The sequence below is a fragment of the Mytilus galloprovincialis genome, chromosome 12 (assembly GCF_965363235.1).
Source record: "Mytilus galloprovincialis chromosome 12, xbMytGall1.hap1.1, whole genome shotgun sequence".
Classification (NCBI taxonomy): domain Eukaryota; kingdom Metazoa; phylum Mollusca; class Bivalvia; order Mytilida; family Mytilidae; genus Mytilus; species Mytilus galloprovincialis.
The window spans coordinates 13,342,639-13,369,528 of NC_134849.1; the positions used below are offsets into that span (position 1 = coordinate 13,342,639).

Below are 26,890 nucleotides of genomic sequence, written 5' to 3' on the forward strand. Positions count from 1 at the left end.
TAGCACGTGATACAAACGTTTGTACAAAGTTAAGGACTTCAAAAAAAATTGCCCTCAATCATTACACTTGTCAGTTTAAACATCCTTTTTCGAAATGAGCATTTGGTTAAGTACAAAGGGTTGAAGTTCCATTACTGTTACATGTATAACAATATTCAACTACCAGTTTGTGTGTTAAGAAAATGTGTCTCAGCCGAAATATTGACACTAACAATATTACGTCGGTCAGACAACTTTGAGTTATTTTTTTTAATATAAATTGAGGATTTATAATGCTTAATGATGTTTGCTCCTGTTTTTAATTTTTTTTCACATATTCGGAATACTCTGGTTTTATCCATGCTGTTTCATTTTTCATTTTGCTCGCTAACCATTACTTTTGTTTTCATGATTTTATTACATTATGGTAAGTTTAAAAAGCAGTACATTTTTATGTATTTAAAATTTTTATAAAATTATTGTTATTTTTCATTGTTTTTGAGAGAAAAAAGTTGCTAGTAATAAATGTGTGAAAGATCTAGAGAGAAAAAAAAACCGCCAAAGTTTTAATGGGTTTTATTGCAAAAACAAGCACATGGAATATGATATATTTCCAGTTGTTTTTTAGTTCCTTTATTTACATACTATGAAATCAAAGCAGTCTCTAAAAACCATGATATTTTGGGAAAAATATATTTTCTTATAGAAAAGACCAAGACTTCTGGAGAATTATAAGAACCCGTGTTGGATAGAAGATGAACACCTTCGTTGTCTGCCATACTTCCACATTTTTGGTGTATGTAAATAAAGGATTGATGAAGAAAGAAACATGGTTCTGGTCATGGAAACGGTATGGTGAATGTAAGTTGTCATGGAAACAGTATGGTGAACGTATTAAACTGTCATGTAAACGATATGGTAAACCTAATTTGTCAGGAGAACGGTATTGGGAACGTAAGTTATCATGGAAACAGTTAGGTTGAACGCAAGTTGTGATGGAATCGGCATGGCGAATGTAAGTTGAAATTGCAACGAAATTTCATAAAAGGTCGTTGTTTAAATACACTGTATTTAAACTCTGATTGATAGTAAAAGAGGCACTAAAGATACCAAAGGGACAGTCAAACTCATAAATCGAAAATAAACTGACAACGCCATGGCTAAAAATGAAAAAGACAAACAGACAAACAATAGTACACATGACACAATATGGAAAACAAAAGAATAAACAACACGAACCCCACCAAAAACTAGGGGTGATCTCAGGTCTAATATAACGGTCTACCAACTCGTAATGGCGTCCGTAAAATGTACGAAGTTGTCTCATTGACAATCATATACCAGGCCTTCTTATATATGGTTACTTGTTATACGTTTAGCTGTGAATATTTCATGCATATCCAAAAAGGAAAACGCGTTGATTGATGAGATCTATCTATGTTAACACTATTGACTATAATAGAACATTTCAGTTGCAAATTTAATTTTTGTTTGGGCTTTAGTTTCTTAATATCAAGAAATACTTTCATTTCAAAAAGGTTATTATCGGTAATTGATATTTCCGCAAAGTTAACAAACAATTGCTGTTGTCTGTGCTATTGTCGGGTTGTCTGTGTGATACATTCCCCATTTCCATTCTCAATTTTAATATTTTATATTGATATATACAGCCCGCCAAAAGTTAAGCACCAACTATTTTTATTGCATCGACATTTTTTCCAATTTAAAAAAATCAATTATTCCTCGAAAAAAAGAAAACGTTCATGTAGCAAGTTTGCTAACATATACCATTTACAACAAACCACACATACAATTTTGGTCACTTATGAAGGTTCTATGCATTTAGGTTTTATGTTCATAGAAATAGTAAATTACACAAATCAGAAACGGAATTTAAGTTTCACTGTGATTTAATTTTTTACAACAAGTTCGTCAAATTAATGTCAATATTTGAGTCAATAGCATGTGTAACAACCTAGCTCTCTTCCAGTACAGTTCCATAACACGACGTCTAAGACTCTTTACAAGCATTCAAAAATTGAGTTGAGGAAATCTTAGCCATTCATCAACAATTACCACTTTTATATCGACAAAATTTTGTGAAGGTTGATCTCTGCGATTGAGATTTCTGCCAATGACATCCAAGACATGCTCGATAGGGTTTATGTATGGAAACATGAAAGGCCAAAATATAGTGTAAATGGCTTTTTGCTCTTTGGACTCGGTTACAATTCTTGCCCTTTGTGGTCTAGCTTTGACGTCCATGTACAAGGGTCGTGATCATGTTGCCGCAATTTGGGGATTATCAAATGAAAGACTACAATGTTTTTAGGCACTAAATGTCTGTCCGTTTATGTGACCCTACAGGATATGCATACCCGGCTTACAACGGTATAAGAAGCAACCCCGTACTGTAACACAACCAGGACCGAATGAAATCATTGGGCAAATGTTGTTTTGGTCATTGGCCTTATTATTTCCCCGCGAAAATTGTATTATGGCGACTACTGGTCGAATCATAAACCGACTCTTATCTAATCTGACCAATGAGTGTTTTGTCAGCTTCTCATGTTCGAGTATAGATAGTCATTATCCTGTTGAAATCTGCCTTTACAGTGCCTGCCTGTTAGGGCATGTTTTTTGACAATACGACTTGCTCTTCAGTTGCCTTTGTGAAGTCGACGGACCAATGTTCGCACACTAACACGACCACCTGGAGAAACAGTGTATTTGTAAACGCGCAGAAGCCCTTTAATACAAACTTACTTGGCTGCTTTATCGGAGTTCAATCTTTTTGGTCGTAATGAATTTTCTTAGTGTATGTTAAAGGCAATTCATAACACCAAACATACATATTTTTTTCGCAATAGTTAAAAAAAATATTGCCAGTTATATATCGGTGGTGCTTAACTTTTGGCTGAATGTATATATACACAAGTATGTCGATGCCTTTTAAAAGCGCGTCGTTACCCTCTAAAAATCTGGAAATGAAGATAGTTTCCGAATATTCCCCGTCATCCAATTTGGATTTAGATTATCGTTTCCAATAAAAGCACACGATCAGGAAAGCTACAATTTATAAAAGAGTTCATACATGTAAGTATCCAAAATAACAAGACAATGCAGCGTAAAATATATACCTAGATGAAATCAGATTGGTCTAAGAGATAAATCAGTTCAAACGACAATGCAACACAATGTTATTAAAACAAGAAAAACATTGTATAACTAACAAACTCAAGTTCAGGACAAACGGAAAATGAAAAGAATATCTTGACGAAACCAGTTTACTTACACATTTACTTTCAACATTAGCATTTTTTTTCAGTTTGTCGTGTTAATTTGGAAAATAAATACGAAGCTACGATTCAAATTCCCGCGATTTCTCAGGTGTATTATTGATATGTATGAATTTCAAATATAAAGTGGGTTATTTTTATAAAAGAGATTATGTGTAATTACAAAAATAACATTACAAAATTTTCAAGAATGCAATCATTGGATAACAAATAATTTTTACTATGCTTTTCTTTTTAGATTCAGATGGTCCAATTTCAACACTGAAGAATTTTACCGACCTATTTGATGTCTTACCACAACGACTTACATATAGTTATGACTTAGATATGTACTACTCACACTTCGTGACAGGTAAAATAATAATTATAATGCAATTATTTTGCATCAATGATTCTGATTGGATGACAGTAATTCTCTATCATCTTGTCTGTAACTAAAGAAGTATTGATTGTAATAAAACAAAACATTGTCATGTTGCGAAAAAAATATGTACAATGGGAAAAAATCTTCTATCAATAATTATCAAGATACCAGGCTTATAATTTGATACACAAGACGCTTGTTTCGTCTACATACGACACCTCAGTGACGCTTAGATTAAAATAGTTAAAAAGCCAAACAAGTATAAAGTTGAAGAGCAATTACATCTACTATACATAATACACAATATTTCAATTTGTTGACACGAAAAGAAAAACAAATAAGATCCAGTAGGATTAAATCAGTTTTTACACTAGTCTTACTACTTCCAACCTTTCATGTGAAGGGGAAAGTCGCGTGTGCTATCATAATATTATCATAACGTAAACAGGTACAACAAGTCAGCGTTTTAGCTCACAAGGACCCAAAGGGCCCGATGCGATCTTATGCCGTCAATTGGCGTCCGTCGTCTGTCGTCGTAAACTATTAAATAAAGGCAACAGTAGTATACCGCTGTTCAAAACTCATAAATCCATGGACAAAAAACAAAATCGGGATAACAAACTAAAACCGAGGGAAACGCATTAAATATAAGAGGAGAACAACGACATAACACTAAAATGTAACACATATAGACAAAATCCCACGAGAATAACAAATATAACATATATATATAACATCAAAACCATGAATTTGGGATAGACAAGTACCGTGACACGTCTTATCGCAATGTGAATTTACACTCAAAAATAAGAGAAAACAAACGACACAACGTTATAATGTAATACACACAGAAACGAACTATAATATAACAATGACCATATTCCTGACTTGGTACAGGGCATTTTTAAAGGAAAAAATGGTGGGTTGTACCTGGTTTTGTGGCATGCCAAACCTCGCACTTTATGGCCATGTGAAATATAACATCAAAATGACAACACAGGACTACAATATAAATAAATTGGAGAACACAATTGACAAAGAATCACACGAACAACAGCCAACAAAAGGCAACAAGTTCAAAATTTTAATACGCCAGAAGTGTATTTTGTCCACACAAGACCTATGTGTGACGCACAGATACAAAAGTTTGAAAGCCGAAACGAGTACAATAATAATAAAAATAACCTTCTCTTATGAGACTACTGGGCCAAAAACCTTCCAGCTTGAACTAAATGTCCCTCATAATATGTTGTTTATAAATTGTATCCGAAGTTTTGATCCATCGACGAACATGGCCACCATGGCTAAAACTAGAACAAGGTGTTAAATACAGTTCTCAAAACCTAAAGCTTTTAGAGCAAATCTGTCAAGGAATAAATTGCTCAATTGGTGAAGATCTATCAGCCCTGCAATTCAGACAAATCGAAAAAAAACCATCTTGTTGGGTTGCTGCCACTAAATTGGTAGTTTTAAGGAAATTTTGCAGTTTTTTGTTATTATTTTGAATAATATTTTAGATAGATATAAACTATAAATAACAATAATGTTCAGCAAAGTAAGATCTACAAGACATTCAATGACCAAAATTGTCAATTGACCCCTTTTGGAGTAATTGCCCTTTTAAAACAATTTTAAACATTTTGTTCAAGTCTGCTAACATTTAACAATCTCTCCACTGAAACTGTTGTGCCTAATACTTCTTAACTTTAAAGAATGTTCCTTTTGAAATCTAATTTATGAATTGTATCCATTACATTATTGTAAATATGGGCGCCATGGCTGAAAATATAATATAGGGATCAAATGCAGTTTTTGGCTTATATATCAGAAACTAAAGCATTGAGAGCAAATCTGTTCTGGTTAAAAATGTTCAAAAGGTAAAGATCTATCAGCCCTGAAGTTTTTAGACATCCCAAACCACCCATTGTTGATTTGCTGCCTCTAAATTTGTTATTTTAAGAAAAAATTGCAGTTTTTGGTTAATATCTGATTTATTTATATTATTGAAGATAATGATAAACTGTAAACAGAAAAAATGTTCAGCTAATGAGATGTACAAAATAAAGGCAACAGTAGTATACAGATGTTCAAACTCATAAATCCATGGACAAAAAACGAAATCGGGGTAACAAACTAAAACTGTTAATCAAAATTGTCAATTGATCCCTTAAGGGGTTATTTCCCTTTACTGACAATTATTCACAAGTTATTCATATTTTGTAAAAAAAAATCCTTGCACGTCATGTAACATTGACACTTTAGCAAAATGAAACATATGGTAAAAATGCATTTCTTTGCTTGAAGAAGAAAATATGACAAATACAATGAACATTTAAATGGCATTTCTAAGCCACTCATTTAAATATGTATTGAAAATAAAAAATAATCATTTATGAAAGATTTAGGCAAAAACAAAAGTGAGCGATTCAGGCTCTTGAGAGCCTCTTGTTTTATATAAAAGGCACATAAAAAATCATTTTTTTATAAACTATCAACAAATACAACATGTATTGTAAAAACAGTAGAGAAAACTCTTATGTCCTGTGTTGTCCCGAATGAAAGAAGTTTCAATGGTAATTATACGTAAAATAGAGGCGAAATAAACCTAACCACTAACTCAAACTCATCAGTAAAGAGAATAACATGAGGAAAAAATCCAATTAACATACAACAGCACACAAAACACAACAACGAAAAGTAGGGACAGAGTAATACGAATCCCACCAATAAAAAAAGAACCTTAAGAAAGCTTATTCAGTTCATTCATTTTCCCTGTTTTTATAAAGGTCATGGCGATCCAATGGACATCTGGTACCCTTTTGATTGGACATTGATACCGCAGAATAATCCTACATCAGAAGAACCAGTTTATATAACACCGAATCTGATATCTCATATAAATCCAAATATCAGGCTAATTCTCGTTATACGAGACCCAGCTGAAAGGTAATTCTTTGAGAGAGAATTTAGCATTATTGTCATATTTCGTGGCGGTCAATTTTTATTGGTGGAGAAAGCTTAAAAGAACCAGCGAACTTCGGTAGGAAAACTGACAATCCTGTACAATTGAGGTTACAGTAGAGCGCTAATGCACGTACAGAATTATGTTTCCTGATATAAGTCAGATATTGTATCAATTCATGAATCCGTATTTTTCAAAATTTATTTTACAAATATTGTTGAACTATACAAACTGAACTACAGCGATCCTAAAATATTAATACACTGGCGAAAATACATGTACAATAGAAAACCTATTGAGTTTGAATATTATGAAGCCTTTGCAAACACGGAATTGTCTACTTTGATAAAAGATTTGATGCATTAGCTATCACAAATAAGAATCAGTGATTTGTTTATATAGATTAGACCGTTGTTTCCCCCCTTTGAATGGTGTTACACTAGTAATTGTTGGGGCCCTTTTTAGCTTGCTGTTCGAGATGACTCGAGGCTCCATGTTGGAGACCGTACCTTGACCCATAATGGTTTACTTTTATAAATTGTTACGTGGATGGAGAGTTGTCTCTTTGGCACTCATACCACATCTTCCTATATCCATTGATTTATTTATTTCTGGACATAACACTTTAAGGTAGTAGTAATCTAACCATTTGGCGTTATGGAAACGTATATTTTAAGATGCATAAATCTTTTGGTTATTAGTAAAATATGATTGTGTTCTTGTCCAAGTCAGGATCCTGTTGTTCAGTGGTTATCATTGGTTCTGTCTGTCATATTTATTTTTCGTATAAATTAGATAGTTATTTTTCACAATTGAATTATTTCATGCCATTTATAGCCAGCTATGCGGTATTTGTGCTGTAGTTGTTGAAGGCCAGAATGACAGTCATATTTTTCTGTATCTATGAAGAACTAGCATCAAAAAGTTGGTGCACACTGAATCACCCGCATAGCGTGGTATTTTAAAGTGTGCGCCACATTTTGTATGTTCTTTCGAATAGACAGAAAAAAAATATTAGTCATTACTTATAATTTAATTCTAAATTCCATTTTAAACCAGGGTAAATTGTGAAAAAAACGTTGATGACGTCATGGTAACATCACAAAATTATGTCTATCAGCTGATAAACAAAACACTGTCAGCCAATCAGAAGAAACGTTACATCCAAAATTAAATTATTTCATTTTAGACTCTACAGTCATTACCTACATAAGAATTTGGCGATTAATATATATCCCAGTGCCAAGGAATTCCATGAAGATGTTCAATACGCTGTGTCTACTTTTGCTAATTGTACCAATAGAAAAACTCTTCGGGCATGTTTATATGACACAGTTCTATATAAAAGGTTACGGGTACGTTTGATTATGATTAAGACGATAGCAAAAGACATTTTTTTATTCCTGCCACGGAAACATAACTATTTAGTTTTCATTCAGTGTGTATAATCGATAACAGTTCAACGACACCCACTTCAGACTCTTGACTTGAGACAGGAGCATACAGTGATTATGTGTCTTGCAAGTGTATTTCTTTATTTATATATCTATAATTTCGGTAACTTTCTAAGTAAACATTTCTTAAAGATTTATTTCTGAAAAAAACCACACTAACTATATATATGTTTTCATCAAAATTTCAACCACCATTAATCGAGTAAAATAAAGTACTCCTGGAGACTTGCTTAGTTCAATTTTAATTTCCATTCGGATTACAAAACCGTGTTTACGTTTCAGGCACCAATATCCTCGGGGTTTTACAGTACTTTTCTGCGTGATTGGTTAAAGGTCTTTGACAAAGATCAGCTTATGGTAATACGCACTGAAGACTACGAACATAATATAGCAGGAACTCTGATGAAGGTGTTCAAATTCTTAAATCTGGGTATGTACAATACTCTCGTCCTTGAAATTAATATTTTGTCTCATACTTTGCATGTTTTATAGTGTATGGTTTTGCAAAATATTAAGCATTGTGAATGTTCTAATTGTATAGAATGATGAGTCCACTTTAACAAATTTAGGGTCATTCGACCGAAAAAATGGTGATTATTTTAATGTGCACGTTCATATTTTGTAATCCATGGCATGATACATTAAAATATATGTTGTTTATCAATAAATATGCTTTGGTTAATCATAAAAATTCCGAAAACGATTAACATAGTCAAATAATGGAAATTCCAAGGGTACTAAACATGCACCCCTTAATTATGAAACAAAATTGTATGTTAATATTAAAGAATATTTTGTATATTGAAAAAAACACAATATGTCTTAAAGTACACGAACTGTTAAACTTCGTTTGTTAATGCTTGTCATAGTTCCATACCGTGAGACTTAAATATCTGTATATTTTCTAATAGATGAATATTGTTTTGCTAATAGATTTTTTAATTGTTCCAGATTGCATGCGGGTGCGACATATATTGTACGATAAATAATTATACAATCAATATTCATGTATTTACCATTTTATTGTAATGCAAAGCTTGAAAAACTGTTTTATACATGTTTCGTTACCGGTGTCACTTATTTGAATCGTTAGAGGTACATATTTTACTGCAAACTCTTTGTGACGTCATATATGACGTACTATGTTGTTTGTATTACAATAATAAAATACATAAGGGAAATGGGGAATGTTTACAAGATACAACAACACGATCGAATAGTAAAAAAAACAAACATTCATAATCACAACGGGTCTTCAACACAGCGAGAAAAATACCAAATTCAGAGTCCGACGTCAACTGACCACTAAGCAATAAATATATATTACATGTGTAGTTCAAGACAAAGGACGTCAGACTAAACTCACAAACATATAAAATGAACTTAGATTTAAAAAAAAACAAGATTAACAAAGATCAGGAGCTCCTTACTTGTGACAGGCGCAAAAGAGTATTTTGTTTTCTGTTGTAGAAAATTTATGAATTACTTGAAAGCATTTTTTTTACAGACAACGTAGGACCGTATGTGCTTGAGAAAATGGCATGTAGAGAGTTGGAGTATAAATCAAATTACATGTCGCCAATGATGAACGAAACGAGAAGCCTTTTAGAAACATTCTATAACGATAGCCAGCGCGACATGGTCAGTCTAGTAGAAGAATATGGAATAGACCTTTCACTTCAGCCACAAGATGACATGGCCAGTAAAATAAACTGTACAAGATTTATGGCCAGAAAGCCTTTAGTGTCTAAACTTAAAAGGAAAAAAGTGAAACGCTATTTTATTAGCAAGAAAAACGCTACAAAATATTTCAGAAATAAATATATACCTCGTTAATTTGTATTCGATTATAGATTTCATTTTGAAACAACAGTCAAATTTATAAGTAGATCGAACTAATGAATTTAGTAAGGATGCACATTAATTATAGCATGTACCTAATCCTCTAGTGGAGACAAGTTTCAAAATGTAATCTCGAGTCTGGGATGTCACAGGTTTGTCTGAAGCTGTGGTTTATTATATTGCTTCTCCGCTTAATTATACACGGCTATTGAGAGTAAGATGTAAAAATGGTCGGCTCAGTGTCATTCTTCTTGTGGACTTCAACATTTTTAAAAATCAATTCAGCGTAACAGTTAAGTACCAAACAGGATTTTGAATACTTACATCCTACATACTTTTGCAGGCAATGTATTGTTACGACATTCGCGGATTTTAAATATTTCGAAGAAGACAAAAAAAAACGAATATAACAAAGTTTAATAATGTCTAAATTAATACGAATAATAGTTCTTGAAAGTGAATCGTCGCGAATTCGACTCTCAAGTGCTCTACACCAAATAAGATATTTTCCATAATTAACATCAATTTTATCAGCAATCAAACCCAGGCTTTACAGCTTTTGTGTGAAACTACCTATTCTAGAGGCCGCATGAATCAGATGTGAATATAAAAAAAATAATCTTTTAGAGTACATATAATCTAACACCCTTTCATCTTGTAATGCTTTCAACAAATTTTGATTCAATAGAAAATCCAAAACTGACCTTTTCAAGATATTTGAATTCGTTAATTGTTATAATATTTTACAGTTTATAAGACCTGGTTTTCCAATTGTCATTTCCATGAGATCCAACGTTGCGCAGTTGTCGACTCGTTTTATCATTCATAAGAGGCTGAGTTACAATGGTTTATTATATTGCTTTTCCTTTAATCATACAAGGTTATTGCGAGTAAGACGTAAAAATTGTCGGCTCAGTGTCATTCTTCTTGTGGACTCATACCTTGTGGACTTTAACATTGTTAATAAATTAATTCAGCGTGATTGTCTTGAACCAAACAGGGTTTTAAATTATTGCTACCAACACACTTTAGCAAGCAATATTTTCTCGACATAAACGGATTGAAAATAATTCGAATAAATGAAACCATCACAAACAGAGCAAACTAATAATTTCTTTATCAAATACATTAATACAAATACTAGTTCTTGAAAATAAAGTGTCGCGAATTCGGCTCTCATGTGTTCAACACAAAATAAAATATTTTCCAAAATTAACATTAATTTCATCAGCAATCAAATCAGGGTTTCAAAGCATTTCTGAAACTACATATTCTAAAGGCCGCATTAATCAGATGTGAATATAAAACATATCTAAATCTGTTAGAGAACATATCATCTAAACCCTATCATCTTGTGATAATGTCAATACATTTGACTACCCTTTACCATACATCAAGGGGTTTATGTTCCGCAATCAAAACTAAAGGACAAATTGATATAGTTGGTTCTACTTTATTTCATAAAATATAAGGACTAACGTAGTTACAAGTATCTCGACGTAGGGAAAGATAAATCGTACTTTGTAAATAAATTACTTTGATTCAATAAAACATATTCCTCTGAAACTACCCTTATAAAGATGTTTGCATTTATTAATTGTCAAAATATTTTAATATTTATAAGACGTGTTTTTTTTAACAAACAATTGTCATTTCTATGGGAACCAACGGTGCTCAGTTGTCGACTTGTTCTACAATTTATAAGTTGCTGACTTACAATACAGTTGCTTCTTGAAAAAAATGAAAAGGATCCAGTTTTACACTTTAATTTAATGAAAAGAATCCAGTATTACACTTTAATTTAATGAAAAGAATCCAGTATTACACTTTAATTTAACTTTTCGCTATATTGAGGATGTACTGTACTTAAATAACAATCTTTAGTGACTATGTTGGGTGCATTGTTGTCATCATATATGTCAAAAGACACAGTTAAGGATGCCTTATATTTTGACTTACATCTATAAATTCATAATGAGGGCCGGTTGCGAACGTAACTGTACGGTGGAAAAGATGATTTAAGCCCTCCCAATTTTGAACTGCCAATTTTTATTTAGCAATATTCCTTGATAACGGATAAAAGCTATTCAAACAAGAGTTTCCAGTGGTGAACTTGAAATCATCCCTTGCCATTTGATTATAGACTTTCCGTTTGGAATTTCCTCGGATTTCAGTATTTTTGAGATGCTACTTTTTGATATTTGATGTATTTATTTGGCCATTAAAATTCAAAACAAACAGAAAAAGAAGAACCATATAATCTTTAGTATAGAGAATGTTTGTGTGAGTAACCTTTAGTTATGAAATCAATGTTCGTTTTTCTATTGTCACGCTTTGTTGAAATAATGAATCCCAAATATTTGTACACAGACATCATGAACATTCTGCACCAGTAGTTTGAAATTATAAAATCAAGTCAAATTTCTGTAACGAGTAGAAGGGTTCCATTGCAATTAAAAGTATATGTCAGATATGAAGATTGATTGTGAGTGATACTTGATACATGTACATATACGTGTTGAATTATTTTATTACAATAATGGAAAGAGGGACATTTTTTGGTGCAGTTGTCGGGAACAATAGAGATCAACCCGGTGTTTTTTTTTTGGTTCGTGTTCCTCAGTGTTCAGTTTATAGTTTGTGTTTTGTGTATCGTTGTTTGTCTTTTGATCTTTTTCTATTTTTGTCTGATGAGTTTGAATGTCACTTTGCTATCTATTTTTTCCCTTTTCGGAATTATAAAGCTGATTTAACTGTAACAATTTCATGTATGAAAGTTGGATAGATTCGAAAAATTAAATGAGAGATTAGTTTTTTCTGACCTGTGTCCATGATACACCTATTCAACTTAATCAAATTGGGATTTCCAATTATCAAGTATATAGAATATTTTTTTCAAATGAAGAATAACAAAATCAGTTTTAATTATGCAAATGCGCAATGACTTATAGACGGATACCAATATCATTTAAAGTTGTTGGTCATTAATGTTGAACTGGATATTAGACAATTGAATAATTTTTACTGTCTTTTATTTAAGTAATGAACAGGCCGACAAATACTAAAGCGAACTATAAAAACTCCAAATACTGAACAGATGATCATAAAAACAATATAAATATACTTAACTAACAATAAAATAACCTATAACGTCTGTTAATTTATTTGAAACAATAACCTTGTAACAAAATTAAGTCATAAATGCACTAAACAAAGAATTTTTGTAATGTATTAACAATATTTGCAATAAATCAGTGCATACACCATTCAAATGTTAAAATTGTTTAATGATATGACATTAAAAGACTCCGACTTGCATCGAGCATCAATCGTTTATAGGATATACGAAGAAACGATTGATGCTCGATGCAAATCGGAGTCTTTTAATGTCAATTTAATAATTTTATAGATAGCTGGTACGACATATAATTCCAAAATTATGAAAATATGTCTGAAAATAATACCTTTTTTTTTACTTTGAACTTTTTTTCTTCGGAATATGTACACGTGTGTAACGGTTTTTGTATATCTATATTGTAAACATCAACCGTAAGATGTAATTGGGTGTTTTTAGCCAGGACAACATTAGATGTAGTTTACTGTAATGTGTTCAACTAATCTCAATGATTTGTCGATTAGAGTTAAAGTCATGGAATAATTGTAAGGTGTACATTTCAGTCTGGCAATGTTTGACTACATTTGTATAGTTCATTGCTAAATGCTTTGGTTTTATGTTAAATCTGGTTGTAAGATTATATAAGGAATACTATCAGTTATATTTAAAGTGCATATTGTTTATAAAGTATATATGCCTGTATTGCAAGGTTCATCAGGCCTTGATCTCATTTTCATGGTTCATTTGTTGATATTCAAACATTACGGTTTGTCTGTATCTTGTACATGTTGTAAGTCAACAGAAACGCGAATATGTGGTATTATGGTCAATGAGACAACGCTCCATCAAACTCTATTTAGTGTATAAATAGATTGTACGGTGTAACTGTCTGTCTGACTTGGTTTATCTGACCTCAAACTCGACATCATTTGTATGGTTTATGCATAATTTCAACTTTTGGGAAATTTGTAGAAAAACGCTTTATCTTGAGGACTATCAACTTCAAATCTATCTTGGAAAGTTAATCAAACACGCCAATTCATCTCATTGTGTCGCTGCATTAAGCATTTTAAAACATGATGCGAGTTCAAGAAAAGCAAAACCTTTCAGAGGAATCTCTATACAATATATATTGTGCTGCATCCGAATTTTGTTAAATACAGGATATAGTGACTTTAGCAGACCTTAACAGCAAGGATTCCAAACAAAATGATAACCAAGCAAAGCAAACAACAAAAAGCAAACTTTCTTGAAGGACATAGAGCAAACATCAGTAATCTTTTACCTTTCATGGGTGTTTTTGTTTACTACATTATAATTTCCTGTAGAAATAGAAAAAAAATAATAAAGATTACACTGTTCAAACAAAGATATCACACTTTTTGTTTTTGATTTATAAAACAAAATACATAATTATATATACCAGCTTTGTTAAATGTTTGGTAAAACTATAATTTTTTCACTTCTTTTCTCGTACTATAAACAACAATATTATGTATTTGTAAACAAATATTTCCGTATTCGATCACTGTATTCCTTTTAGTTATTATTTTCATTTACCCATGTACTTTATTATATTTGGCGACAGGTTGTCTTTGTGATATCGTTTTTAAAATACCCCAACCCTGATGTTATTGATTTTCTTATTCACATTGTGTCATGTATCAAATTTATTAGTTCAGTGTATGTTCACTTGTTTGTGTTAATATGTCTTTTGATTTGTTAAGGCATTTCAATTGATATTTTATAGTGTGTCTTTCTATATTGTGATGCTACACTATTATTTCAGGTAAAGGTGAAGGTTTGTATCTATTGAAAGGTTTAAACCAGCTGCATTTGTTTGCACCTGTCCTAAACCAGAAATCTAGTGTCAGTAGTTGTTGTCGTTTGTTGATGTGGCTCATAAGTGTTTCTAGTTTGAATAAAAGTGCGTTTGAAATTGATACGTACAAGATATTTTTATTGGATATATTAGATTTGAAGTCTATGAAATTTATTATCAATCTGATTTATCTAGGGTATTCAAACCTTCGTCAGCAATTTCCACTAATAATCGTCATCAGTCGAATTCGCCATTTTAATAATAATATTTGGTGTTTTTTAACTACGTGTTATCATTCAATTTTTATATAAGCCTTTCTAAAGGATGTCTGCAAAGCAGTAATTTTGGAGTGAATATTCATGTGTCAAAAGAAAATTGCATACTTGTATTCGCATATTTTCACAAGTTGATTGAAGGCTATGTAGTCAATGAAAAATGAAAACAAGCAAATTAATTTGGCAGAAAAGTATTCTTTAATACGGAAATACACTATTATTGTATCCAGTCGTGTTTTATATACAATAAATGGAAATCTGGACTTGCTTGTTATATATTGAAATTGTAAAAATTATCTGTACATTTGGGAGAGGCATATTACTCTTAAAACATCCATGTCTTACAACGCCGATCTCTAGATCTATTTCAAAAATGCATAGTTATTCAAATAACTTATATATACTTAGGACCTGCAACAAGTAACGTGATCAAAGTGGATGAAACAAATATTGTCAGGAAAACCCAAAAACAAAACTTTATCAAGAGCTGATATTGCTTCCTTCCATGTTACACAAACTTCTTCTCCTTCAAAACAAAGATCCTCATGGGTAGCCAATGTCGTCAAACTTCCCCTATCCAAACACATGGAATTTTCAGGTTCGTTATGTTTTTGGCACTTTTTTGTGAGTGTTTTTAATATGTTATACACTGATTCATCATCAGATCGATGTGCACATCCGGATTCTATTGCTGAAATGATTACAATCACAGTTCCGACAAATATTTGTAGCATGATATATATAGAAACAATAGGAATAGATTCTGAACTCTGTGGCAACGCATCACTGATAATCGTTAGAAACACAGCATATGCTAGCCAGACTGTTATAACATATCCTACGCGTTCCCCTGTGTCAACCGGTATTTTGAATGTAAAGATATCCAATATTGAAATTAACAAGATCGGTATGATATAATTCATTATAGCGTACAATGATTTTTGTTGAATCATAATTGTAAACCGAACTTTCGTCTCGTGAGATTCCGCGAGATTCACGGCAGATGACGATACTATTTTCCATTCACCATGTTTCTGTAGATCATCGGGCAATACTATTCCCTTGCTTCCTTGTGTTATATGAACATCTGCACTAGCCAAACTCCATGCCTCAAAATCTAAATGACATGTCTGCCTATCAAAAGGGAAGTACTTCGGTGTTGACATGAATATCAATAATGTGGTAATTTTTACAAATTTCCTGTTAACAAAACTTTGAATTTTTCGAAAACTAAGGATTGTACTTTTATTTATTGTGTCTGTTTAGTTAACGCATGTAAATATAACGAAATTTGATGAGACTGTCATCAAAGTGAGAGGGTTAGCGCTATAAATAAAGGCATAACGACACATTGTGCATTTAGCCATTAACATTAACAAATATAGGTCACCGTACGGCCTTCAACAATAAGCAAAGCCCATACCGCATAGTCAGCTATAAAAGGCCCCGATAAGACAATGTAAAACAATTCAAACGAGAAAACTAACGGCCTTATTTATGTAAAAAAATGAACGAAAAACAAATATGTAACACATAAACAAACGAAAACCACTGAATATACAGGCTCCTAAACTATTTTGCTTAATTTATGGTAAAAGACTGTTACTAAAAGTTCCAAGTGATGAAATTGAAATCATCTGCAGTTGGTTGATCGTTGTGTAATTTCTGTGTTATAGTTGATGACGGATTTTTCTAGTTGTTGTTATTACATTCCCTTCCTCTTTTTCTAAAAAATGATCTACGCTAATGGCCTGTTTATCCCCGATGCACTTTCGCGCCAGTAAGAATCCTATTGTTGTGGGGATGTATAAGTACACTGCCACATCCACTCTGTGTTTTGTGCTTTGTATTGATCTGTTTAGTTAAGCCCTTTTCTCAATTATATTAGTTTGTTTAAGTTTTAGTTCATTTCTATGTTTTTGGGTTGAGGGTGACAACCGTTTTATACTGAACTAGTATACCCTTTTGTTTAGGGACAAGCTGAAGCCCGTCCCCGGATACGGAATTTTCTGTTTTGAAGACCCATTGGTTTCCTTGTGTTGTTTTTGCTCTTTGGTCGTATTATTGACCCTTTGACACATTCCTGGTTTCCATTCTCAATTTTATTATCACCGGGTTGTACTTACAATAGCAATTCGACTGGTGACACATTTTAAGTATGATCTGCTGACCCTTCTGGAGCACTTATATCAACCACGGTTTTTTTATTGGGTCGTGTTGCTCAGTTTAGTTCTCCATGTTGTTGGTTTTTTTGTATACTGTTGCATATATGTGTTTTAGTCGTTTTTTTATTTTGCCATTGCGTTGTCAACTTTTGACCTATGAGTTCGAACGTCTGTCTTTGGTATTTTTCGCCTCTCTTTTATAAATACTAAACAATGATTTTTGTATTCATATTATGATTTTCTATGGTGCATTTAAATCCCTTGTATATGTTTAATTTACATGTTCACCCTGTTTGATCTGTGACCTTACAAAAACTCTTTAAATCACGAATCGTAAATTTCAAAAACTGAACTACGTAACCTTGTCTTATATGATGAATTGTAATGATAGCTTTGTGTACACTAAATATCAATTGTCCATGGCAGACAAATACTATACAACACACTACTTATTCATGTTATTCATTGTTATTGTAAATGTTCAATGCGTATCCACAATTGTTTTATACAAAATATATTCTACATAGTTTATCAATTATCCAGATATCGTTCGTAAAGTTCTTAACATTGAAATGGGATATAATAACAAACTATGTAATTTTGGTAAGTTTTTTTTAATTGTAATACAATTCCATTTTATTTATTAAATATTGTATTGACATATAAATTTTATCGAGATTAATTACATAATAAACATAATGTATGATAAATATAAAGAAATAACAAACCCCAAAACATGGGATAACATATCTTTAACAAGTATACAATTACACAAAATATATCTCCTATCGTCAGTTCTACAGTATGCTTAATAAACCTGGAACCCTTATGTTTCCATTTATAAGTCTACTCAAAGTTTTATTCTTTTAAATATTAAATATTTTGAGTTTCGATTGAAGTCCTTTTTTCTCTTGGAATTTTCAAATGCCTAAGAAAACTCGATTCAATATGAAGTGGCTTAAACTTGATATTAGAATAGGAGACAAATCGAAAATTCCAACAGTATAGAAACACGAGACAAAATTGTTTCACTTTTGATAATTGGAAAACAAGTATCGGTCAAAAGTAAAATAACAAACATACTGAGCACCGAGGAAAATTAAAAAAGGAAAGTCTCGAATCAAATGGCAATCTTATTAAAATATAGATCTTTGATTGCATTACACGACTCATGTCATGTAATATAACGAAATCAGAGGTCTATATTTTAGTTGTAAATTCCGAAATAAATGCGAGGTTTTTATTGTTGCAAAACTTGAGACGAAACTTGTGTTGTAAACGCAATAATTAAAACTCGCATTTTAAAATATTTTAAATATGAATTAAGCAGGATTTGCCCCCAAATCGTTAAAATTCAAATCGCATCTAAGTCCAAAATGACTAATTCGCAATAATAAATGCACGCAATAATTTCTGAATTGGAAATGGGTAATGTGCCAATGAGACAACAACCCGACCATAGAGCAGACAACAACAGAAGGTCACCAACAGGTCTTCAATGCAACGAGAAATTCTCGCACCCGATTTTACATGATTTACAGTACTGTCAGTAGATTAATCAAATGACAAAATCAAAAGCTCAAACAAGAGTTTATACTTCGATTACATAATTAAATGTTCAATTTATTTATCAGCATGGCTCAGTCAATGACAATTATATGCGGGTTCTCACTATTCTGATCATCTAAATTAATTACATTTGGCACTAAATTATTTGAACTCGTTGAGTTTGTCTCTATTACCGTACAAGAACCCAAGTTAGTCCCTTTTAGTGCAGCGGTTGCTTTATTCATTAGATAACCGATTTGTTCGAAAATGCACTTAACATCGTCTTCATGTGCGATTTCGCGAACTTTACACTTTTCTCCTTCGTGTTCAAATTTGAATACAGACTCCTGTAATTGAATATAAACAAATCTATGTCCATCAGTAACAATAGCAAACAATGGACATTTGGTGGTCAAGGGGTCATCAACTCGTAATAAATTCGTCTGCAAGATTAGCAATTGCATCAAAGCCTGCGCAACGGCGCTGTCGTTCAAACTTTTAATACTTTTTGTTTCCACACACCCAATTAGTTTATCACCTTTAGCTATGCAATAATCAAATCTGCAGTTCGGTAGAAAATTGCAATTTATGTTTTTGTCTACCTCGATGTTTAAGCCTAACGATGCACACAGTGGAATAAGTAACGAGTCTAATACCAGCCTACTTCCGCATTCTGTCGCCGTGAGAGACTTTAAATGTGAAATAATTTCCTTATCATTGTTTTGCTTGCTTTTATGTATTTGCACAGACTTAAAAACTTGAAGTTTTTGAATTAATTCTAATTGAATATTTTCTGACACCTTTTCAGCACCAATGGCAAAATATGTCGGCATTTCAATTTTGCGAACTGATTTATCAAAATCAAAGTATTCTGCAATATTTGGTATAGTCCATTTACTGCATGATTTATCAATGTCAGATTTTTTTGACTTTGGAATATTTTCATTTCGATCTCGTAAACGATTAATTTCAAAATTTGCCTTAATATGGAAAATATCGTCTGCTGACACTTGTAGTGTGACAGGCCTATTGTCGACCTTATTTTTTGTCGTCCCCTTTCTGTTTTCTGCCTGCACCGCTATCACTGTATTTGCTCCTGGTTCTGTTGAGCCATTCCTCTCCCAATCTTCCGGAGCCTCCGAAAAGTCTGTTGACTTATCGATTCTCCGGACTGTATCCCTGTATGAATTATCAATATCTGATTTTATTGATATTGGATTTGTAACGATATCTATTTTCCGAATAATTTTAACATTTCCCACATGGCTCGACATGTTGTCTTCAGACATTGATGTTGCGCCAGGTTCGTTATTGTCTAATTCAGTTAACGTTGCTTCCTCCTCTTGTTCGTATTTTTCCTGAACCTCTTTTGAACTTCCGGTTGCTTGTTCTGTTCGGCTCTCCATCGTTTTATCTGCGAATAGTTCCTTTTCAAACTTGATTTTTTTACTGGGACTTAAATCTATTTCATTTGGAATATCAAACCGAGGCTGTGACTTCCAATGATAACCTAACTTTTCCGAAGGAATTGGTTTTAAAATATTCGGACTCATTTCTTCGTCTGACGAATCACAAACTATTGTTTTCGTAGTTTCGAAACTAAGCTGACGGCGGGCAGAATCAGTACCAGAAATATTATATGGTTCTATATATTTAGATCTTTCTTTTGGCCATGTGTCTGCCCGTGACATACCCACCTGATTTCTGTCGTTAAAATCAATATTGTGTGGTTGGGTTTGGGGTTCTTTAACATTAAAATGTTTATACGTTTCCATTGTATTTTTACTTCCACTAATCTCAATAAATCCGCCTTTCTTCTTTAACAACTTGTTCGCAAATTCATTTGCCAGACATTTTGTATTAATTTTAGAATTTATACATACATTATTTGTTTGAAAATTATGCACTCTCTTGATACTAGATAGAAAATGTTTCCACTTCTTTTCGTTTTCAAGAGTACGCTGCTTCTGTTGTTTATCCATTTTCAGTCATTTTTTTCCACCTATGTAAAAAAAATTAAACCATGAAATGGCTCTCGCCTAATGAAAAAAAACCATCAAACCAATTTACGTTATTCATATAAAATAAAAAGATTATTGTTATTGATGTTTAGGTAACAATAACGACTTGTATAATTGCTATACCGTCCAGTGGATACTTTACAAGTATATCGAGAACGAGAACATGTGAACATGTAACATGCTGATCCAGAGACTTTTCTCGTTCGAATTATTTTTATTAATAACTCAGAGGCCTTTTATAGCTTGCTAAGCAGTATGCATTTTGCTTACTATTGAAGGCATTACGGCGACCTACATATAATTCCTATCATGTTGGTCTCCAGTGGAGAGTTGTCTAATAGGCAGTTATTCCACATCAACTTACTGTTACACTGTACTGACTTTAACATGTGCTTTTATTTAAACTTTTTATAAACTAAAATCCATTTTCCGAATGATATTTTAATTTTTTTTTAAATTTTGCTTTCCAATAAAAAGTATAAGTGAGTGTCGTTTCAAACGTGCATTTTCTGTGAACGATGTTTTCAGGGTTTTTCACTCTTTCAGCATGAACATGGATTATTTGTTCGCACGTTTAAAAACTGCAATTGAGTTTTAAACTATGAAAATTAATCTATAATTGATTGGAGCATTTGGAATAGATAAACTCTATTTTTAAGAATGAATAATAATTTAAACAAGAAAACATTTAAAATGCATGTACGACATTCATTATGAATTATTGAAAAACTTTAAAGTCACTTTTCGTCCGGTAACATTTACATGAGCATGATGAGTGACGAAGACCGATTTATAAAAGTTTTCCAAACTTGTTTCCGACTCCCATATTTGAACTTTATGTAACATTGTAATATATATCTTGTAATTTTTCATTAATAAAATTAAATACTGTTTAAACTAAGACCGATTTTCACATAATTGAAAGTTATCCCATTATTTTACTTTCGGTTTCGGTTTTAAGGTAGCACAATACAAATATTTTTCATCCCCAATCAGACATCTTTTAACTGATGTAATTCCACTCATCTTTCTTTAAATTTTATAAATGAGGTACCAAAAGAAAGAAGAAGGATTAATCTTTCAAATTGTGATAATTTCATTATGACATAATTATTACATAATTAATTGTTTTGTAATTAGTTGCCATATTGTGATGTCCATACTTGAATGGAATATTGAAATATTGGGAATGAAAAAATCTTTGTATTGTGCTACCTTAAATATGATAAAATCGAATTAACATGAAATTTATTCATAACTTTTCAACTGGTTTTAGAAAGAATGCATTAAATTGTACGTTATATCAACTTAGAACACGCAAATGAATGCATCATGAATACAACTATACAGTTTGCCATACACTAAGTCTTATTTGTGTGTGTATTTGTACATAATATAAGCATATATGAATTAGGAAAAAAAACTTACCATGCAAAGTGACCGAATATTGAATTATTTAGTAGGTTTTCCGAACTAACTTTAGAATTATTTCACTTGGTGATGACGTTATTTATTTATTTATTAACCAGCTCAATGACAGTGAACCACAAACACATTTAAATGTCTATTCGAACATAGTTATTTGATACTGACCTATAATCGTGTAGTTCGAAACAGGTCGTACATAAAATTGTTAACGTATAGTTTATCTACATGTTGTGTGTTGTGTAATATAGTATCACGTATCGGTCATACATCGCAGATCTAATCTATTTTACAAGGACGTATTACTATTTTGTATTGATAAAATACGTCCTCGTATATTGAGTTAGTTTTAAACAAATGTTGGTATCTGAGTTTATACTTGGTTTCTCAAACATTTAATTCAACGTTTTTATGATGAGGGCGCAAGGGGTTTAGCTGTTATGCTGTTCTGTTATTTTGAAAATATATTTGCTGTTAGTGGTTATTGTCTACTCTTTGTTAGCTGTTATTGGGCTTTTGTTTTTTTTGTTATCTGTTATAATTGTGATAATGTTTTTGCTGTTAACTGTTATTGAAAATTGAAATGTTAGCATTTTTTGACAGCCAAAATTCGGTAGAAATTGAACATAATTGCATGGACATTGGAGTCTACCACTACTAATATGTTGGTCCCGTATTCGGAGAAGAATTCCAATAGCATATACCCATCACAGAAGTGAGGTCCAGGACAATATTCCAGTATATCTTATGATTATCCTTTGTAATACATTCCCTTTTTTTGGAACATTTATTTAGAATTATCTTTTTTTTTGTGTGAGGATAATGTTCCTTGTTTCCCGTACGAACATATCAAATTAGAACAATTCTTAATATGACAAAAAAGAAAACATTTGGCCCAAAAATATCTGACAAGGATCTCAATTATATTAAGGACTAGGTCCTTACAACCAGTTAACCTTTTATATTATATGGTATAGACTCAGCTCTTTTCAAAGCAGAACTAAATACATTGTACAATGAAAGTACCCACCATGTACTGGGTTCCGAAGCTGCACATAAATGTATATATTAAAACAATACATCAAAGTTTCATGAGAACTGCTGAAAACATTTTTGAGTTATTTCCCGAAAACTACAAAATTCCCCCTTTTTAATTAATAAAACTTCATAACTCGGAAACGTAAAACTTAAGATTTATAAAAATTGAAAGGGAGTTCATGTCAATAGATATAAACAATTCATAAAAAAAGGATTTTTGAGATATTATCAGAAAACTGAAAAAACGACATTTTTATTGAATAAAACCCCATTACTCAGAAACTTAAAATCTAAAATTTACAATTTCCCAAAGTTTTATGTAAAATGATTAAAGAGTGTTTGAGTTAATGTCCGATATTTTGACGACGGACGGACACGAATATACCAAATACACATCTAGATACATAATTCTAAAAAAACATTTTCATAGAGAATTCATTACAAAGGATTACACCCGTAATAAGAAATACTGGATTTGTCAAGGACCCGACTTATTTTAATATATCATTTAAAATGAAGTAAAAATCTGATAATATTGATACGCAAAAAAATGTTTCGTGACCTTTTCAGGCTGACGTAAATTCTCGTTGTTCTCGAATATAAAGCCTTTTCTAACTTGCATAGATTGTCAATAAAAAAGCTTTAACGATGCACTTTTATAATGATTTCTTAAAACAAAAAGAAAAACCTCTAACTCTAGAGTCTCTAGAAAACATTTAGGAATATAAATAGAAATATTTATGGAATGCCCAAAGAAGAACTGTTTAGTGAAAACCTACCTGAGACCGCTTAAATGAGGATGAGACCCCAGATCTTTCAATGACCATAAAATTTGAGTGAATTTAAGCCTCTGGATATATAAAAATTTGATATCTATGGAGGGCTTATATTGTCACTTTTCAGCTAAAAATTATCAATATTTTAAGACAAAAAGCACAGGAAAATGGTGATAGCCCCCTGATCTCTAAATTGGCCTAATATTAATTACAATGTAGCATACATTCAATCAATAGGTACATACAAACGCGACCCAAAGGAATTTAGGTACACTTCCTGTCTTTCATGTGTACGGAGCGACCAAAGTGCCAGTAAGATATTCAAAATATATAGTGAAAACCTACTTGAGACTGCTTAAATGACGTTGAGACTCCCTGGTCTTTCCATGTTCATAACAATTTGAGTAAATCATAGACTCTGTATATATAAAGATTGTATCAATCTAATTAAAAAACCGATCTCTCATCGCTCCTGTTTCTGATATGTCGCGTGGGAGATCTAATGAAACGCGCTTTGAGGTCACATGTGAGTGAACTAGAAGTTATGAATTTATAATGATATGCAAATGAGTTGACGATCTATTAATAACCCAATCAAAAAAGTTTATGAATTATTTTGACTGAATATTTCGTCGTAAATAAAATGAGTTACATCCCTTTACCTTACGATAAACTTTCAAGATCCTGGAAGACTCAATTTCATTGGTCGAAAAAGACACACCTACGAGGTCACCCACATGTGACCTCAAAGCGGGTTTCGTTAGATCTCCCACGGGACATATCAGAAAACGGGAGGGACGAGAGATCGGTTTTTAATTAGATTGAGATTGTATCAAAAGGATTTCCCAGAATAATGGTGTAACACCACTAAATCAGGCCCGGCCAGAAAGCACATACCAGAAAGTAGTACATATTTAACACAAAATAGTTCCTACGCATGAGTGTAACTTTCAAAATATGTAGAATATTTAGATATTTTTGGTATCAAATGAAAGCTGAAGAACTGGTGATCATTGTAGAACACTTTTGGACTTTCGATTTTGAATATTAAAAAAAATGCACAAAATTTTAAAAAGCTGTCTGTTTGTCAGATCCAAAGTTTCGGGAACCAGTTCTTTCTTATATGCAATTAAAGGTATGTTGATTTTTTCAGTACAAGACACCATAAAGTGTTGCTTTGAAATGCAATAATTGCCACTTTATTTGAACTTAAAACCAAAGAGGTGTGCCTACTTGAAACGGAGGAATTTAACATAGAAAGCAATGGGACCATGAATTAGTGGTGTACTTCCTTATGTCATATTCGATATCTATGGAGGGCTTATATTGTCACTTTCCGGTGGGCTTATATTGTTAATTTTTAGCTGAAAAGTGACAATCTTAGCCCTCTGTAGATATCGAAGATGACATTATTCTCGTAAATCCTTTTGATACAATCTTTATATATACAGAGTCTATGAATTCGTCTAGTTTTATGTCCATTGAAAGAACAGGGGCGTCTGACCGTCATTTGAGCGGTCTTCGGCAGGTTTACACTATATATTTCTGTTTCATGGGCTTTCCATATGTTTTTCTATTTATATTTCTAAATGTTTCAAGAATCATCGTTTTTGTTTTTTTGTTTTAAGAAATATAAGATAGAAAATAACATTTTTTTATGTCGTTTTATTGATAAAAACTATATCATAAAGACAAATATGCAACTTGCATAAGCATTAATAAGGGTTTATATTCGAGGACAACGAGAGTTTAAGACAGCTTGATAGGGTAATAAAACGATTTCTTACGTATCTTTTTGCTCCTTTGAACTATCAAAATCATGCTTTTAATGTTATTAAATATTATATTTTTTTTATGATTTTCAAATAAATTTGAATATCCAACCGACTGCTAGCAATAAATTTGAACATCCAACCGACCGGTTGGATATTGGATATCGAATATCGAATAATGAACCTGCTGCTAATTTCACATGTTTTTATGCTGATAGTTGCAATGTTAATTCAAAAGTTTTATAAAAACTTTAAAAAAAATAAAACAAAGGGAAAAAAAAGGGAAAATAGTGATTATTACTGTAAAAAAACTGCTGTAAAACGTATTGCCAAGAGCGAGCGAGACATTGCGTTACCAAAAAGATGCTAAACATACAATATATTCCAACAGAACAGGACTACAATAAGTTGTGACTATAAAAAAAGTGTAAAATGAGAATGCAAAGTTTTTAACAGATATTATCTTCCGAAAACAAACATGATGATCATACATATATATCAGGTCTTTGTTTTGTTTGTGCTTTGCTTTGTCTTGTTTTTGTTTTGTTTTGTTTTTACCCCGTTTTTTATGTTGCCAAGGGGGTGTGGAGTTTGTTAACTTTGTTTAGATACTACAAATGTAGTAATCATTATTATTATTATTATTCATTATTTGTAAATCCAAAGTTTATATGTTGGTTGCTTAACATCCAATAGAGAATTCATATACAATTATCTTTTAATAAATTTATTAGTGATTTATATTCTAAAACAAACTAACAAGTCCAATTCTTCAAAAAGACAGCATAAATCGGGATGAGAGTCTTGAGACGTAAATCTAATAAATGAAAATGTAACCATTTAAACTACACAATTTACATGTATCACACAGGTTGATCACCCCGCTCAATTTGTTTCACACTAGGGTCATTTTTCAAGTCTCTCAATCTCTACTTTTTATGACATTATCAATATTATGTGTATACTTAACGGTTTTAACAAGATCATGACTTATTTCTTAATAGATTGCAAGATATTAAAAACAAGATGATTG

General features: G+C 31.9%; 2 protein-coding genes across 2 annotated transcripts in view; both read left to right on the forward strand.

The window, feature by feature from the left end:
* The first annotated feature begins 802 nt into the window (after positions 1-802).
* LOC143054001 (carbohydrate sulfotransferase 15-like) lies at positions 803-10,148 on the forward strand. The gene is made up of 6 exons (XM_076226839.1): positions 803-840; positions 3,517-3,630; positions 6,429-6,588; positions 7,794-7,959; positions 8,341-8,488; positions 9,566-10,148. Exons 2-6 carry the CDS (start codon positions 3,606-3,608, stop codon positions 9,892-9,894), a joined length of 828 nt encoding a protein of 275 aa, XP_076082954.1. The 5' UTR covers positions 803-840; positions 3,517-3,605; the 3' UTR covers positions 9,895-10,148.
* A 7,658-nt stretch (positions 10,149-17,806) lies between these two features.
* The window catches only part of LOC143054399 (carbohydrate sulfotransferase 15-like), a 30,201-nt gene continuing 21,117 nt past the window's right edge, over positions 17,807-26,890 (forward strand). Inside the window, exon 1 of the mRNA XM_076227412.1 lies at positions 17,807-17,880. The gene's annotated coding sequence lies outside the window, so the exon portion shown is untranslated. The remainder of the gene's footprint in view (positions 17,881-26,890) is intronic.

Bases quoted from the DNA above. Each gene is read 5' to 3' on its own strand.
- LOC143054001 (XM_076226839.1), top strand. From the start codon at position 3,606: ATGTACTACTCACACTTCGTGACAG. The intron at 6,589-7,793 runs GTAATTCTTTGA...ATTTCATTTTAG, and splicing joins ATACGAGACCCAGCTGAAAG to ACTCTACAGTCATTACCTAC. The intron at 8,489-9,565 runs GTATGTACAATA...TTTTTTTTACAG, and splicing joins GTTCAAATTCTTAAATCTGG to ACAACGTAGGACCGTATGTG.